The 18,675-nt window shown below is 37.1% G+C and overlaps 1 protein-coding gene across 2 annotated transcripts; it reads right to left on the bottom strand.

Annotated features, from left to right (window-relative positions):
- Window positions 1-4,465: 4,465 nt before the first annotated feature.
- On the bottom strand, window positions 4,466-14,488 carry chrd (chordin). 2 transcript variants are annotated; one of them, XM_065280321.1, is made up of 21 exons: window positions 14,204-14,488; window positions 13,288-13,391; window positions 13,072-13,201; window positions 11,961-12,092; window positions 11,749-11,866; window positions 11,557-11,644; window positions 11,327-11,468; window positions 11,106-11,243; window positions 10,931-11,013; window positions 10,128-10,275; window positions 8,534-8,640; window positions 8,156-8,447; window positions 7,792-8,033; window positions 7,526-7,639; window positions 7,211-7,408; window positions 6,629-6,722; window positions 5,888-5,947; window positions 5,695-5,798; window positions 5,348-5,605; window positions 5,171-5,264; window positions 4,466-5,066 (listed from the first exon to the last, which is right to left on the bottom strand). In XM_065280321.1, exons 1-21 carry the CDS (start codon window positions 14,331-14,333, stop codon window positions 5,002-5,004), a joined length of 2,841 nt encoding a protein of 946 aa, XP_065136393.1. In that variant the 5' UTR covers window positions 14,334-14,488; the 3' UTR covers window positions 4,466-5,001. The 2 variants fall into 2 exon arrangements, with proteins under 2 accessions (XP_065136393.1, XP_065136394.1); XM_065280322.1 differs by having other exon boundaries at window positions 13,072-13,198.
- Window positions 14,489-18,675: the final 4,187 nt, after the last annotated feature.

Genomic DNA, 18,675 nt, shown 5'->3' with positions numbered 1-18,675 from the left:
ATACAACTACAATGCAAAAAATTACTTTCTTACTATTTTTGTCTTGTTTTCAGTATAAATATTAAAAAATTCTCAAATTAAGATATGTATTTTCTTGATGTGCAAAAGGACCTAAGAAAATAAATATAAATTTAAAACAAAAAATATATAAAAATTTAAAATGTATGTTTAAAAAGCAAAAAAAAGTTCTTACACAATTTTTTTATTAAATCAATATTTTCTTACCCCATTTTTTTTTGCTTGTTTTAACTTTTAGATATTTGCACTGAAAAGAAGACAAAAATACTAAATAAGAAAGTCATTTTTTTTGCAGTATGCACACATTTTAGAAATAAGATACACCACATCCTCAAAATCGCAGGAGTTTGAATATTTGGTTTAGTTTAGTTTAGTTTAGTTTAGTTTAGTTCAAAAACTGACTGAACACAAGTCCTGTCTTTCTGGCTTTGTCCTGGAATCTTAGCACGTCACATTTTACCAGACTAAATCAGATTGGGTGGGTTTAAGGTTAAGAAGCACTATGTTATATATAAAGACTAACACATCCATGAGAGAGTCTTAAAGCTTTTATGGTCTGTGTGAATGTGTCACAGTTTATGTTTTCATCCAACGCTTCAAAGAATTGATGCCTTTTGTAAACTTTTTGGAAAAGCAGAAACATTTCCAGGACTTTTAGATTCATTCTGCTGTAATTAGGTTATACATTTAGCTCACGTTGTTATTACACAAACACACACGGTCACATGAACTTGCATTGTAAAAATTGCTGGGCTACTTTTTTTTTAACCCACAATGGATCAATATCGGACAAAACACATGCTGGGTTAAAAATAACCCAATGTTGGGATGTTGTTTTGCAACTACGGAATATAATAACCCAACAGTTGGGTTAAAACAACCCAGCATTGGGTCACTTTTAATCCAGCGGTGTGTTCTTTCCAAAATTTACCCAACATGGTTTAAAAATAACGCAGACATTTTTGTAGTGCATGTTGATGTTTTATTTATTATGAAGACTTTCCATCACCTCTCTTGATATTCAGGTTTAAACAAAACAGACAAGATTTTGTAGAGTAAATGTCCTTGTTGTGTGTGAAAACTTGATCACAGAAACCTTTTACTGCAGTTACTCATGTGGACAGAAGATGGTGCTGTCTGTCTGTTTGATACTTTATGTGTCAGGATAGAAATGAAGTTGCTACTACATTACAAACAATCAAAGTGACTCTATGATCTGTTTAAAATATGATCAACTGTGTCCCAGTTCCCCCCAAATCCCACACACATTAAAGGAGGAACCATAGTCATGTGTACTTCGAAATATGATTCATATTTTCAAGTTTACTTTTATAAAATTAACTTTGTTTTTTTGTGGTAAAAATGTAGTAACCATGTTTTTTGTGTTTTTATTTTTAGAAAAAATGTTTTATTACACTAACCATGTTTTTTTTTTTTTAAAGGGACATTCCACTTTTTTTGAAAATATGCTCCTTTTCACTATTGGCGCTAGCACTTTTAGCATAGCTTAGCACAATCCATTGAATCTGATTAGACCATTAGCATCGCGCCTAAAAAAATAACCAAAGAGTTTTGATAGTTTTTCTATGTAAAACTCGACTCTTCTGTAGTTACATCGTTTACTAAGACCGACAGAAAATTAAAAGTTGTGATTTTCTAGGCAGATATGTCTAGGAACTGGCGTAATAATCAGGGACTTTGCTGCTGTAACATGGCTGCAGGAGGCGTAGTGATATTACGCAGAGCTGAAAATAGTCCCCTGCCATTGAAAGATACTAAGGGGACTTTTTTCGATTGCTGTCTAATATCCTTGCGCCTCCTGCAGCCATGGTACAGCTGCAACGTTCTTGATTATTACGCCAGAATGAGTAACTACAGTCAAGTTTTAAATGGGACAAATATCGAAACGCTTTGGTTATTTTTTAGCGCGATGCTAATTGTCTAATCAGATTCAATGGATTGTGCTAAGCTATGCTAAAAGTGCTAGCGCCAGACCTAGAGATCAGCTGAATGGATTCCAAAACAGTAAAAATCAAATGTTTAAATCTAGGGGAGCTGGAAAATGAGCATATTTTTTTAAAACAGTGGAGTGTCCCTTTAACTGTAGATAAAACCATACTTTTTGTAAGTGTAAGTTTGCATTAAGAGAAATAACACATTAATTTAATGTTACAGTGTTAGATGAATCACAGACTGAGAATGTAAAACCACAGAGAGAAGTTTTAATGTGTTCTGTTCAAATCTATTAGCTGGTTTTATTCAGACGCCGGTGGAAAATAATCGTCTAGCTTGTTTCTCCTGTGGTTTTCTCCGATTCACACACAAAACATTAAGTGAGACACCTGGAGTGAGTCAAAGGCATGTTGAGAAAACTCTTCAGTCTGCTTCTGTGAGGAGAAACTTACATTTGCCATGGAAAGACGGCCGATGACCGCTGATCACCCTTACCAGACAGTAAAGTTACAACGTGTGTGTGTGTGTGTGTGTGTGTGTGTGTGTGTGTGTGTGTGTGTGTGTGTGTGTGTGTGTGTGTGTGTGTGTGTGTGTGTGTGTGTGTGTGTGTGTGTGTGTTGGGCTATGGGTTCAAACCACAATTCTTTTGGAGTGCAATGCAGAAAAACAGAGTAAAACTGAGGTTTTTTTTAACAGTGATGAGGTTTTGTTGGTTTTCTCTATAAAGATCTGCTCCAATAGTGCTGTGAAAAGAGAAATCATTACCATTTCTATAAAGATTTACTGCACTCGGTTTAAAGGACAAAGTTATTCTGCAGTGTACAGATGTCCTACATTAAAACCCAACATGCACAGAAGTGTACCTCACTTCATTGCTGACCTTTAACCTTTACATGTCTTTGAGTCCTGCAGGTGTGACTTTATTACCAACTTTGTGTGTTTCCCAAGACCACGTGTGCTGGGGGGTTATGCACCATTTTTTTTTATGGGGGCACAGTGTGTACACCTACCCTTCATACTGTAATCATAATGATTATAAATACATCAATTAAACATTAAAACCTTTTATACACCATATAAACTATATAGACAAAATGAGAAGTGTTTATGAATGATTTTATTGCTATTTTACACATTAATGAAAAACTCAATATTTACATGATGTTTGTGATAGGCTGTAATGATCAACACTGCAAAACAGCAAATAAAAAGAAACCTTTGATGCAATGTAAGCAGATCTAAATGAAATGTTGCAGTCTACATTTTTAAAAACTAGCCTATAAACATATTGGTAACACTTTACAATAAGGTTGTATTAGTAAACATTGTTAAATGCATTAACTAACATAAACAAACAGTGAACAATATAGTTTCTGAACATTTATTAATTAATGTATTAATGTTAATTATTGTCAATGTTATTTATTTAGTTCATGGTGCATTCATTAATGTTAACCATTACATCCCATATTGCAAATAATACATTTATTTGGCCAAGAATATATATTAAATATATGCTAAAAAAAATTTTTTATAAAGTAATGCTCAGTTAAAAATATATAAAAGATAAATTTAGTTTTAACCTACATATATCAACATATATTTCAAAATGTATTTCAAGAGCAAGCAAATACATTTTTAATTTTACATCCCATTTGGCAAAAATGTATTCTTTACCTTAATATATTTAATAAGGTATTTTTGTAAAGTATGTTTTTGAAGTTTAAAACTTCTTTAATTTTAACCTTTTTAAAACTGTTTACATGTTCGCAACAAAGTTTTTCTTCCATTGCGACGTGAATATATTTCTTTGGATTGAAATATATGGAGGGCTTAACATGTTTTTTAAAGCTTTAAAATGTATTTATTTTTAAAATATATTTCAAACTATACAAATAAAGAGGCCAAAAATATATTGATGAAAAATATATTTTTGTAAACATATTTCAAAATATATTTTAGCAAATAATTTTCGGGCCATTTTTATATTTTTGAATATATTTAAAAAATATATTTTTTAGTCTTATGGGGTATACAATGCTTGCTTTTATAACATTAATAAATGTTAAATTAATCAAATTATTGATCATTGTTAGTTCATCTTAGCTAATGTATTAACTAATTGTTAACAAATAACCTTATTGTAAAGTGTAACCAAAATATTTATATAAAATTATTAAACAAATTTTTGCATCATATTTGACCTCAGAGTCAGAGCACATAATTCTCTAGGGGTTTAATCCAGATATAGACCTAAAAAAATGGACTTTGAACTATCATCTTTAGACAGTGCTGTTACATCTGGGTCTGTATAATTCATGAATTATTCATTGCATCCAGAATGAAGCATGCACATGATTAGAACAGTGAGAAAGATTATCTGATTTCTGAGCAAAACAGCTGCATTGTATTTGCATCTCGTCTCACTAGGAGAACAGAAAAATACAACACGACACACTTTGTTTATTACAACATAAATTTTTAACAACTTTATTGTTTATTCATCATAATTAATAAATATGCAATACAGACATTATTCATAAAAAGCCGTCAAAATACTAAAAGTTAAACCATAAACTATTACATGCCGGCGACCGTAAAAAAACACACCTGACGTTAGTAGGCGGAACAGCGCCGTCTAGACCACGCCCACTTGCCCACAGAGCAAATCTCCAATCAGACGTCATCACAACAGTCTTTCTGATTGGCTTAGGTTTGAGTGTCATGCTGAAAGCTTTTGTGTATACAATCTGTCACCAAGTTTACTGTGGTGAAGTAACTTTATATGTTTGTGCGTGAAATCTCAGTACAAACGTCTGATGTTTTGCACCAAGGCTGTACAAAAATAAACCAAATCCAGCAGCTGTAATCTGTTCTCCTCTCAAACTCTCGTCCTCCTCTCTCTCTCTCTCTCTTTCTCTTCTGAAGCTCCTCCCTTTATTTCTTGTGTTAAGGTTGGTATGTTTCGGCAGGCGTCCCGTCACTCGACTCGTGTCGACCTGATCTCTCAAACTTTCAGAAAATATGACATCAGTGTCTCCAGCTTTTCTTTTTCTCTGCCATCTTCAGCATTTCTTCCTTCTCCATAAAGTCCTCTGTGAAACAAACAGGGCAGAGAGACAAAAGATGAGTTCAAGCTGTTATGAAATAAAAATGCAATTATTTAATTTCAGACATCATACTGAGCATCAGATCTTACCTATGCACTCGGGACAGCATTTACCTTCCCGCCGAATGGGATTATTACAGCTCAAAAGCGGACACTGTTTCCTCTGACATTTCGTCACACCGTGCTGTGATAAAGAGAAGAGACGGGTTAGTCGTGTTGTTATTACAAAACCAGAAAAATATCCAATCCAAAAAACGTAAAACTCACATCACACCAGCAGGTGATGCACTTCATTTCTCCCACCAGCGGCACGCTCGGGTGCCAGTACTCGCTGTTCTGATAATAGTTTTTACCAAACTTGCAGAGCCGCGTGCCGTCCGCCTGCATCATTTCATCATCATCCAGAGGGGGCGTGTCCTCCACCGGACACTCCTTGCAGCAGTCGGAGGGGTTGCGTCTGATTGGTCGGCTGCAGGTGAGTGCCGGACAGGTCACCTTTTCGCAGTGAACCTCACCTGTGGAACCCTGAGATAAGACAAAAAAACTATGTTAGCTGCTAATGTTCATAAAAACTAAAGCCTGCGTCAGACTCAGAACGAACGTGATAAACTCACCTTGCAGGTACACACGGCACACTTGATGTACCCGAAGGGAGGTACGAAGGGGTGCCATGTTGTTCCTGGAGCATGCATCTTTTGGTCACCTTCAAAATAACAACCTGTAACCAAAGAGAAGCATTTATTATATGATTACAACACTGTGTATGTAACATTCACAACATTCATATAGATATATACAATTTCTTACCTTCTTGATTGGATTGATCCACTTTTTCTACTAAAGCTTTCTCTTTGGCTTCTTTTTTTTCTAAAAACAGAAATGAAACATGTTACATTAAACACAACATTATACCATAGTCTAAGCAAATTATGTTTACAATGCAAATAATCATTTTACTAATCACTAAGGCTGTATAATTGTGATTAATCGCAACTAATCGTTTTCAGAATAAAAGTTTTTGTTTGCATAATATATGCGTGTGTACTGTGTACAATTTATTTAATCGATATATTATTATATATAAAAATGAATACTTCATATATAAATATTTTTTTCTTAAAATTATACATGCATTTGTGGTGTGTATTTATATTTACATCATTATTATACCCAATACACTAGAGCTGTCAAAAGATTAATCGCGATTAATCACATTCAAAATAAAAAATGTTTTTTGCATAATATATGTGTGTGCACTGTGTGTAATTATTTTGTATATATAAACATGCAAAAAATGTGTACATAATAATAATTACACACAACACACACAAATGTATTAGGCAAAAACAAATGATTAGTTGCAATTAATCGTTAGGCATTTAGCAGGTGCTGTTATACAAAACGACTCATTAAAGTTATGAATCAACAGAACGATTACCGTTAGGAAGGCATTAATATGAAAATTCAAATTTTAGCCTTAAATAGTATATCCTCAATTGTATAAACTTGTATATAACCATATAAAGACAAGTAAAGAGAAAGACTCACCATCACAGACTGGACAGCATTGATCCTCAGGTTGAATAGTGTGAGGGCACGAAAGCACAGGACAGATCACAGGATCACAGATCACCGTCTTCTTCTGCATGACATTAAAAGAGTTGATATGAGAAATAAACACTCAGAAAGATACAGACACACCTGTGTGAGTATACATGTGAGTATATGTGTGAGTATATGTTTGAGTTTATGTGTGAATATATGTTTGAGTATATGTGTGAGTATATGTTTGAGTATATGTGTGAGTATGTGTGTAAGTATATGTGTGAGTATATGTGTGAGTATGTGTGTGAGTATGTGTGTGAGTATATGTGTGAGTATATGTGTGAGTATGTGTGTGAGTATGTGTGTGAGTAAATGTGTGAGTATATGTGTGAGTATGTGTGTGAGTATGTGTGTGAGTATGTGTGTGAGTATGTGTGTGAGTATGTGTGTGAGTATGTGTGTGAGTATATGTGTAAGTATATGTGTGAGTATATGTGTGAGTATGTGTGTGAGTATGTGTGTGAGTATGTGTGTGAGTATGTGTGTGAGTATGTGTGTGAGTATATGTCTGTGTCTGTGCGTTACCTGGCAGGTACAGCTGAAGCAGTTGTTGTATTGAGGAGTCCACTGTGAGCCGTGTGCGTGATCTTCTCCTTCAAAGAAACACGTGTGTGGATCTTTCTTCACCTCCGCTGGGTCACGGACGAACACAAGGTCATCGAACTCCACCTCCTCCACGACCTCACCGCGGGAGCCAAACTCACAGCTGTTAGGAACATGAATCTGAGGACAAAGAGAAATTCATTTAACATGCAGAAGAAATCAAAACATTTATTTATATACATTTATTTAACATAAAAGTAAGTTGCTTTGAGATTAACAATATATGCGTGTACTCACCAGTCCTCTTACTTCTCCTTTTGGGTTCATTTTGGTGCTGACCTGAATATAAGCTGTACCCTCATCCAGATGTCTCAATAACTCAAGACTTAAGTCTTTCAACACACCCTGAGCCTGAGAGATTAAACATGTGTAATGGTGTGAATTAACAGATAATACAGAGCAGCTTTGGTTTTGTTTTAATCACAGCATCGTTTACATTACAGTTTGTTACTTTATTGCACTGCTGTTTTTGTTTACATCTTCATTTCTGTTGATTTGTTTACCTGTTGACCGTAAAAGCCGGTGAGAAGTCTCTTGTGATTGGTGGCCGAGTCGTCCATCTCACCGATCTCAGCCAATCCGTGCAGATGGGCGTTTATAGAGGCGTCGTCGCTCTTACTGAGGCCGTTGACAATGATCTCGTAGTGCAGATGACACTGTTCATCCACAGAGATCCAAGCGTGACCTCCAGCACCCGTCCGAACCGGAGGAGACACGAAATGACCCGCGAGAGGAACTGGAAGCTCTGAAGAGACAAAAAACAGAAAACTTCATTTTAATAATCTATGTGCATTTATTTCGTAATAACATAGGCAATATATGTCATGTGATTATATGTATCAAGTGCATATCAGGCGTTTTTCTTACGATGACGTCGTGCGTCCAATCCGTTATATGGCAATATGCGAATCTGTCCGCGTAACTCTCCCTCCAGGTGTTCGGACGTGGCGATGTTAATGAACAGTTCGTTCTGAAGGAGCATGTGAATGTGTCGAGCTTCCACACGCCCGCAGGCGCCCATCGCACGCCCGCTGCCCTTCTCGCCCGCTGGAGAGTAATCTGCTGTGATGTCATACAGGACACTGCGTTTACTGCGCCGCCGCGGCTTCATCTCGATCGTCACACCGACCACTGCGCTGGTCAGACCGGCCACCAGAACCTGTGTGATACATCAGAGACAATGAGTTTATATAGTGATGAAGAGATGAGAGATGAAGAGTGTGTGTGTGTGTATCTGTGTGTTACCTGATAATCCAGAGAGCCGTTCTGATGAAGAGTAAAGACAGCCGACCCAACACCGCCTGTTTTCACCGGAGTCAGAGCAGAACCGCTGGACATCACACTCTGAAGAGCTGAGAGAGAGAGAAAGAGAGCGAGAGAGAGAGAGAGAGAGAGAGAAAGAGAGCGAGAGAGAGAGAGAGAGAGCGAGAGAGAGAGAGATTACTTCACATTTCTTACACACTAACCAGAAGTAATTGGCAAATCCGTGTTAAATCAGTCTGTTTATATGTGTATGTCAAAGACGATGAAGAATGACGAAGAGTTAAATTATGATTGAAAACATGAGAAATATTCTCGGATTGTCATTTTTCCAAATTGAATAATGAACAATAATGATACAACTGCTTTAAATAACTTAATGTGTGTGCCAGAGAATAAGAGAAAATAAATCCACGAAACGTCAGATGAAACAACACAGTCAAGTCCAGAGAGATTCAATGTCATACGGTAACCAATTAAACCCATATGAACTCACACAGGGTCAGAGGTCATGACAGGAATGATGTCATCCCATAAAAACCAACCAGTAGGTAAAGAGAGAAGAAGAGAGGAGGGTTTGGAGTAAAGGGAGACAGACGTGTAGGTCAGAGCGTGAGGAACATGGGATCGTACGGGTTCAAATTCTTTACACATCACATCATGTGTATGTGTATATGTGTGTGCGTGCGTGTATGTGTATATGTGTGTGTGCGTGCGTGTATGTGTATATGTGTGTGTGTGTGTGTGTGTATGTGACCGTGAACATGAGAGTTAAACACATGCATGAATCCGCATTTAACTTAAAGTACGAAATATCAAATCTAATCCTACATGACGTGAACTTCTCTCGCATGTCCGACCTCTCAAGCTCGATCATGAACCAGATACGACTGGAAATTAAATTCTGGCTTCAGAAATCCTCAAAATGATTAATGCATGACACAGAGATGAAATATAATACATAATAAATCCCAAACCGAGACTCGAACAGATGGACTGCTATGTATTTAACTCTTTCCCCGCCAGTGGTTTTAAACAAAAGTTGCCAGCCAGCGCCAGTATTTTTTATGATTTTCATAAAAGTTTAATGCCTTCCAGAAAATGTTCTTCTCTAAATATTTAAACATATAATATATCAAATGAAAAAACAGACCCTCTGCTTTCAATAAAAACACTTTCATCCTATCTTCATTTGTTTTCTTGTTATCACCTCTTAAATATGGGTAGGTTTTTTCAAAAATACCAAATTTTGAGCAAAAAGATGAGATAACTGCATTTTTGTATAAAGACTTTTGTTAGAGATCAGATTCAGAGGGATTGTCAAAACATACACAAGTTTTTACTGTTTTTGGATCAGTTGATGTTTCAGTGTTTTATAAGTTGTGTAAGAGCGACACCTAGTGGTTAATAGCGGAAATATGGATTGCCGTAAAAATCCGTCATATGCAGGAAAAGAGTTAAAGAGCCAGAGAAAACAAATATCACTTCACGTTATCTCTGAGGTGGACCGTACGCATGTGTAGTGTAGTGTGGATGAAACCATAGTCAAACAAATTGATTATTAAATAAAATGACTCACTGTCACATGACGTCTTTCCAGAAATATGTCCGGATATCTGACGGGGATTTTGACCCTCGGTTTCCACGGCAATCTGCAGCTGCCCGCGGGACAACCAGAAGAGTTCCCGACTGTTCAGATCTGACAGAACTTCTGCAAAGTCTGAGTCCTATACACAAAAACATAGAAACAGGTGTCAGAAAGCATGAATATACTGTGTTAAAGGGGTCAAATTATGAGACTTTTTAAAGATATCAAATAAAGTATGTTTGTGAAGTTTAATCTCAAAATACCCCACAGATCATTTATAAAATTGCCACTTTGTAGGTGTGAGCAAAAATGTGCTGTTTTTGGGTGTGTCCTTTAAAATGCAATTGAGCTGATGATGATGCAAACACTGATCACCATAATGGTGGTTTGTTACAACTCAAGTGCTGTCAATTATTTTCTCTCTCTTTCTCTCTGCACTAAATGGCAGTGCCGTGGTTGGATAGTGCAGATTAAGGGGCGGTATTATTATAATAAGATCCCCTTCTGACATCACAAGGGGAGCCAAATTTCAATGAGCTATTTTTTCACATGCTTGCAGAGAATGGATTACCAAAACTAAGTTACTTAACTTGATTTTTTTAACATTTTCTAGGTTGATAGAAGCACTGAGGACCCAATTATAGCAATTAATCATGAAGATTTTCAGATTTTCATGATATGTCCCCTTTAAAGTTTATAATCTACAGACTAAAATAAGCACACAAACATGATTCTCTCTGATGATTTCCTCAAGATAAAATGTTATAAACAGTAAAAATGACAGTGTGTTTCACCTCAGCAGAGATATTTGCTCGTATTTCTCTCAGCAGATGTTGTCGGTACAAAAGTTTCACCCTCACTGGAACCTTCACAGATGCTAAACATAAACCACAATCAAATTATTTAGCTTTTCATCTTTCAATTGAAATGTCATGAATTACAGATTCAGTGTGTTGTGCACGTCCTTACGTTTCTCTGCGTGTTGAATGAGTCCCTGAACTATAAGAATGAAATGCAGGTTGTTTTCCGTGTCACTGAGCGTGAGCATGGCGATGCCGCCCATCCCAGAATGCATCTCTTCAGAAGTGAGGATCGCATTGAACGTTTCTGTGGGACAACGAACAGCAGGACATTAACATCTAAACCGTGAACTTGATCATCACAGATGAACAGATTTAGTAAACACACACCTGCGAACAGAGCTCTGTGTTTGATGATTTTGCCCTCTAGCTCCTCCTTCCTGTTATCCTCGGTTGCCATGGATACAATGAGTTGCTCCGCCTCCAGCTGACGGAGGTGAGACTTTGGCAGATTCTTCCAAACTCCACAGATCTGAAAACACACAAACAGAATTATATATTTTGACGTAATTATCAACAAGACACTACAGTCGAGACAGACAGACAGACGTTGTGCTCACCATATTTGTGTCTGTCCGGGGAACTTTAAACTCAAACGCTGTGTTTCCATCAGAATCCAGGAATGAGATGACACTGGGTCTGTTCATCCTGAATGACAGAAACAAGTATTAATGAATTATTGGCGTAAGAGAGAGAGAGATGGGTATGACCGATGACCTCATCACACGTGTGTGTGTGTTTGTTTGTGTTACCTCTGGTATGTGATGGAAAACGTCAGGCTGGTTTTAGTGAGTGTAAACCGGGCTCGTGCGACACCACTTGAGCTCGGCAGCCAGGAGTCCCTCACAGATGTTAACAACGCCACAAATTCTAAAGGGGAAAGAAATCAAGTTGATTGCATTTTACTTCCTCATGTCACACGTGTTAGGTTATGACATCATCACACATGCAGAAAGTCTCTTACCTGTCTTGCTGTCTCTGCTGCTCATGTCTTCAGAAGTGATGTAGGACCGGTCGTTGTACGACTTGTGCAGGTCGTCATCTTTCTCCTGGAAGAACTCAAACAGAGACTCCGCCTCTTTTCTCTCTGAGTCACCTGTAACCGTGGAAACCATCAATTTAGAATGACATCACTGCATCACTTTCAGAGGGTACCACACAATAGAGCCAATGTTTAAACTCTTGAGCATACGGTACTACATAAATTATCAGGGTTTCCAGTTTCCACTATAAGCCAAATTTTCCCTGACTTTCATTCCTTAACGTCGTTTTGATAAATGCAAATTAAACTTAAAGCGACAAACAAAATCCCTGATATTCCCTGACTTCTGGAATAGACCTTCCATGATATACCAGAAATTCCATGACCATTTTGCCATGACTATATTCATGATATAGCACAACTGCTTGTCATTTTTGGTTTGGGTAACGTCGATCAATGCACAAAAGAGTAACCTGTGCATTAAAGGTGCAATGTGTAAAAATTAGTAGCATCTAGAGGTGAGGTTTCGCAAAACATAGAGAAACTACGGTGGCCGATTTTGGACAAAAATGTTGTCGTCTTTAACAGCAGAGAGTAACCAGTCAAGCATTGAGGTTAACATAGTGACATTTAGGGTGGGGGAGCAAAATGGCGACTTCCGTAAGGGGACACGCAGTGTACTGTATGTAGATAGAAATGCATCATTCGAAGGTAATAAAAACATAACATAAGTCTTTATACAGCACTGAAAACAAAGTTATGCATATTATATCACATTTCTGTCAATATATCTTTCTAAAAGTTACACACTGCACCTTTAACCTAAAGAAGTGTTTGGTATGCCTGTATTTGAACCCGGACCAACTGGCTAAGCTCTAACAACATAATATTAATCCAAACTCTCCATCCATCATCCATCTGTCTACGAGAAACAGCGCTGGCCAAATGTTTCCATCATTCCATACACGCTTCAGTGTTTTCCTGACACACATTTTCCTGTATTACAGTCTTACAGCATTCCAAAACACTGTTTCCATGTGTTCAGTCTCACCAGCTGTAGAAAAACATCTGTGCGTGTGTGTGTGTGTGTTACCTTTTGGACAGGTTTTACAGCAGTGACCCGGGAGCAAGATGGGATCATCACAGGTTGGTTCAGGACAGTCCTGCTTCATATTCCTGCAGCTCACTTTCCCAAAAACCTTCCCACGCCGACTCCTCTGCTGCTTAAAGAGAGAGAGAGACGCTTATACATCTGATCAACACAATGCTAAAGTATGTGTTTGTGCATGTGTGTGTGTTTGTGTCTTACCGGCTCACAGTGACACATAACACAGTGCATCACTCCAAACGGCTCGCCGAGGTCCGGGTGCCATGTGTCTTCCAGAGAATAATAGCGTCCACCGAAAGAACAGCCTGAAACCATAAACATCCCAATGTGAGAGCTGACACAGATTCGGCTGTATGCGCAGGATGAACCCGAGCGTGTGTTTGTGTTTTTGAACTTGATTTCAACATCAACAAGCGCTTCATATGATTCTTCAGTCCACACCGGACAGCAGAACTCGTAACCAAAACATTTCCTCTGTTTTGTTTTGACGAGCGAATGAGAGATTCGAGTAAATTTGGAGTTAAGACGTTTATTGTATCTGAAATGAGGTCGTGATCATCAGCTGCAGTTTACAGATTCTCTTTATAGAGCAAGACTATTAAACAGTTTATTGTTAAACTAAACATGCTCAAAGACGCATGAATAAACTTTAACATGACTATGAAAAGAGAAATGCTTAAAAAAGACCACATTGCATCAAAGTTTCTGTTTTCAAAACCATGTTGCTGTTAAATATTGTAACACTATGTTTGCAAACAATCTTGTTTGATCTTTTAAGACTTTTGTAAAGTTATAGTAGCAAATGCTCCCTCAATGCAAGGTATAGTTTTTAAGTTTTTTATGCAATGTGTAAAGTCTCGAATTGCAGCCAAATAATTTTGTCTTTTACTTTAGAGAAGCAACTATTTGCATATGTAATGAATCCAGATAGCAAAACGCAGATGTTAAAATAAAACATATGCAATCAGTAGAGTTTTTTTTTATTTTATTTTTTTTACAAAAAGCTACTAAGATAAATGATAACTTTTGGAAAATTGCATTATAAGAGATCTTGAGATCACTGCAAACATATTTTCTAGAGATTATCAAATCCTTCATCATTAAAACGCGCTCTTACCGGACAAGCCTTTGGATATCATCGGGTCTCTCTCAGGTTGGATGGGTAACGCTGGCGTCTTGAGTCTCGAACCCTGAACCCATGAGATCCAAACGCAGCTGAGAATCCATAACGCTCGCGTCGCCTCCATCCTGACGCCCCTATAAACCTTCAACAACTCCAACTAATGCAATACTAATATAAAAGACAAATAAATATAAATTTTCTCTCGCAGTAAGACACAGAGCTGTGTCTGATTTATTTCTCCAATGCAGTGATGTCAGTGCGTTCTCATGCGCGCGTCGGATCGCGTGCTGCTGTGTATCTCGTCTGCGCGAGCAGGTCCCGGTTATATACGGTGCGCGTAAAGGGGAGGAGCGGAACCCCAAAACTCTTTACCTGCGAAAATATCGACCTATAATACACATCCATAAACAAACACAAGTGATGTCTCTCTCATCTCTCTGTCTGGCATCTTTAAAGTAAAACTTTCTACTATAAAGCAAAGTTTTATTAACAATCATGATAAACCATTAAACCAATAATCACAAACTCTCTTGGGATTTTTATCTGAATACCATCAACCTGTAAAGACCAAAGCTTTTGTTATTGATCATCTGGTTCTGTTTGATGTTTTTCTCATGTGGTTTTCTTATAAACCAGTGTGAAATAAAGACCAGCTTTAAAATTATTTGAGTTCTTTTGAAATCTTTGCATACATGAGGACTTTAATAAAACTTTATTAAGATTCAAATCATGTAGTTCATCTCAGAGCCACACACATTGTTCCCCATTTGAAATGGATTTTGAAGGAGTTGTGGACCTCAAGTGTTTCCAAATCTCTGGGTTTGTACCTTGCAGCTAGATGATTCACATTTTAATGTGCTTTAACATCCATCAGCCCCCTGGTACAATCAAAGCCTGTGTTTCTCTGTGAGTTCTCAATGAGAAGAATTGAGCTCTTTCTTTAAGGAGAACAATGAAGCTTCACCAAGGAACCAAGATGTAGTTGTATTGTACTGTATTTCCCCCTAAATCTGTGGTGGTGTATCTTCAATCATTGGTGTTGATGGTGATTTTTAGGATATTAGAATGATTGGATGAAACTCAAGCATCATGTTTGATGTCAAACATTTAAACGAGAGTGTGGCTTTGATCTTATGAGCGACATAAACCTGTAAAGATCAATGCATGTGTGTTTGTTTGATTGTTATTTTCATGTCATGACACTTTTTAACAAACAGGTTGATGTAAATTTAACAGTGATTGGCCTTTTTAATTTGCTTTGAAAGATAATGGAAAAAATGCAATTTTCTCTCCATTAGACATTAGGCTAATAATAATAATCATAATAATCATAATCTTAATAGTTTGTATTGTAAGCCATGATGGTTTGTTAAAGTCTTCTCTGTCTTTTTCTCTCTTTGTGGATGTGCTGATAGGGCCATTTCCCCTCCACGGGCTCTGAATAATGGAGAATAATGGAATAATAAAATAACAAACTAATAAAGTGTGAGAGAGAGAGAATGCGCGCAGCGGTCATATATCAGTGAATCCGGAAGCCTCGAGGGGCCCCCGGGGGTCATGCACATGTTAAACGAGTCTATAGAGCATCAGCAGCACACATTACATGAGAAAAGAAGCGCGCAATAAACGCCAGCAGGGGGAGAGGCGCGCGTGAAAGAGAAACACGAGGAGGGAGAGAGAGAGACCTTGTTCTCTTTTCTCTTCTGCATGCACTTACATTACAGATAAATACAGCTACACGAAACATGTGTGTGTCTTTTTCTTTGTGTATGTGTGTGTGTTAAGTAAGGTTTTATTTAAAAACTTTCAAAAGTTTTTCCATTTGGAAGTTCTTTTAGTAATAAATTACCTTTTTACATTGTATTTAGTAATGCTCTTTATACAATAAGAAACTTGTATTGAATTAAGTGGTTACTTTAATAAAATGAATAAAAAAATGCACATAAATATTTGTATAATAACGCTGAAGGTGATTGGGAGTTTCTCGCGCTCGGAGGTGTCGCTCTCGTTATGGACTCATTATGTTCTCCTAACAGACATGTGAGACAGAACTAAACATCACAATATACACAGCAAATGGTCTGTGTGTGTATTAGCGTTTCCGAAATGAGTTCACAGGTACACACGAGTGCGGGTCTGTGTGCGTAAGGTGCTTCACACCTGCGCGCGCGCATCCGCTGAGAATGGAGATCGATCATGAGTCGATCATGAGCTGTTTGCATTTCATCATGAGGTGATAACTGAAGATATTATGAAGACATTCAAGAAGAAAAGCGACAGGAACCTGTAATGTGTGGGGGTGTGTATTCTGATATAAGAGTTTCTGTCCTCTTCATAGACAAAAGATTTGAGATAATACCACCATCCGGTTACAACTCCACCCAATACAACACGGTATTTATGATATATTCACTGGTTCATAATGAAATGGACCTGCCAGGGTATAAAACATGGTAATGATGACGTTTCAGCAGTAAAGTGACTTTGTAAAGTACAATAAGGTACCATGATAATGCATTTGGAATCATTACGCATTAAGTAGCATTGTATTAGCATAAAATATACAATGGTGTTTTTGCTCTTTTACTTAACTAAGTTAATTATTATTTTTATGTAAAGTCCCTATTGGCTCTTAAAGTGTTCAATTCTTACTTATTTTGCTTTGGATAAAAGTATTTAAATATAAATCAGGAACATTAGGAATGTTTCCATTTCCAAATGTTTCAGATGAACAATTGCTTTGGTCATTTGCATATACATCCATTGTTTTAGGGATGTTAAAGAAGTGCTGAAAACACTTTATGCAAGGAACATGTGCAGTATGATTCATCTTCAGCTTCTGATAACAGTAACACACCGCCTCTCTCTATCTGATTACTGTTTAAAAACAGTTGGGAAACAGTAAATACACACATCCTGTCCCAATGCACACCAAACTTCTATCAGCTCCAGACATCATCATCACACATCACAGGGCCTTGGTTTTATTTTGGAAATTGTGGAAGTAGAAATAAAGTCTAAGTGACCGGTGACTTCACTCATTAGGATGAATGATTCACAGTTCTGCTTACATAAAAAAAAATTATTTATCTTTTTTTTAGTTTAAGCAGGAACTGAGTCATGTTTTCAGAGGTGTTTTGACGTGAATGCATTGTGATAATGGAATAATAATGAGAAACTTATAAAGTTAACAGGTCACTAACAGACAGCATTAGTCATTTAATATGTAAATGAGCCTCTTTCACACATATGTGAGGAAACTGACTGTTTTAATATGCACTGGTTTATCAGAACCGGGTGTGAATTGAAGGTCTTGCGTTTGGTTTTCTCTCCTCTGTGAGACACAACAGGATCCACAGAGCACATGTATAGGAAAAACTATCACACGTCAGATTCTCAGACAGCAATGAGATTAAATGGAGAGGGACTTTTCCTCTTAAGAAAAGATTTGTGCAAACATCACAAATTTGCTAACATTTCATAAATATTTTCTCATGAGAATGATCTCAAATCAAAATGCTTCCACGTATAGTTCTGTATGTTGACTGTTTGTCTAATTTTTTATTTCTCCTAACAAACAGTTGAGTACTGATGATGCTCTCGTTGATCATTTTCACAGAGCGTCCAAATGATGTTTGTGTTTATGAGCCAAATGACTTCCATGCTTGTTTTCAGTCACTTCATTACAGGCAGAGAGACCTTCAGAATTCATTCTCTCTCTCTTTCTTTCTCATCTGATGCACATGCAGGCTTAGATTAAATACAATTCTGATACAGATTTTAAAAGAGGTGAAATACAAGACTGGTCCATCAAATAAATCTGCTAACTTTGCAAAGACAAAACGAAGAGAAAACCCTTTCTGGTAAATCATTAAAGGATGGCATAGATAATGCAATGGCAAGGTGGCAACATAACCAGATCTGTTTTTTATGGTTTAAGTAACTTGGATTTAAGACACATGTAAGCCTACTGGGGTTTGTTTTAGGAGAAACATCTGAAAAACTGACGACAACTTTGTGCTCTAGAAATAAATATCTAACTAATCTGCACAGAAGTCATCATCTCTTTATTTCTTTTCCTCTATGGAAATTCAAAGTTCTGCGTCCAGACAGACACAACACTAAAGCGGATTTTAGTCTGCTTCTCACACCTGCTAGTGATCGCTCAGATGACTGAGGGTTTGTTTTATCTGAAGCTGGTTTATTTGTCTTATCCATTTCCTACAGAATCATCTCAAGGCTATTGACACACTAGTTAGACAGTCTGATGTGCACATGGAAGATACAAACAGTTTCCATGCGCTCAATTTAGCACCTGTCTGCATTTATGTTTTATTTTCACACATAAATTTGTGTAACACATGCACTGTACCAAATCATATTTTATTTAAAACACATAAATAAATTTCCATCAAACAGATGTGTGTGAAGACATAGTCAGAGAAAAATACAGAAGTCATGCAAAA

Source organism: Paramisgurnus dabryanus, chromosome 8, assembly GCF_030506205.2.
Source record: "Paramisgurnus dabryanus chromosome 8, PD_genome_1.1, whole genome shotgun sequence".
NCBI lineage: Eukaryota > Metazoa > Chordata > Actinopteri > Cypriniformes > Cobitidae > Paramisgurnus > Paramisgurnus dabryanus.
The sequence above is the reverse complement of the archived record's forward strand: the minus strand, read 5'-3'. Positions and strand labels throughout refer to the sequence as shown.

Excerpts from the sequence above, each read along its gene's own strand:
- chrd (XM_065280321.1), bottom strand. The coding sequence starts at position 14,333 with ATGGAGGCGACGCGAGCGTTATGGATTCTCAGCTGCGTTTGGATCTCA. Across the intron at positions 5,799-5,887 it reads GGATCAATCCAATCAAGAAG|GTTGTTATTTTGAAGGTGAC; the intron begins GTAAGAAATTGT and ends CTTTGGTTACAG. Across the intron at positions 5,606-5,694 it reads GTGCCGTGTGTACCTGCAAG|GGTTCCACAGGTGAGGTTCA; the intron begins GTGAGTTTATCA and ends GTCTTATCTCAG.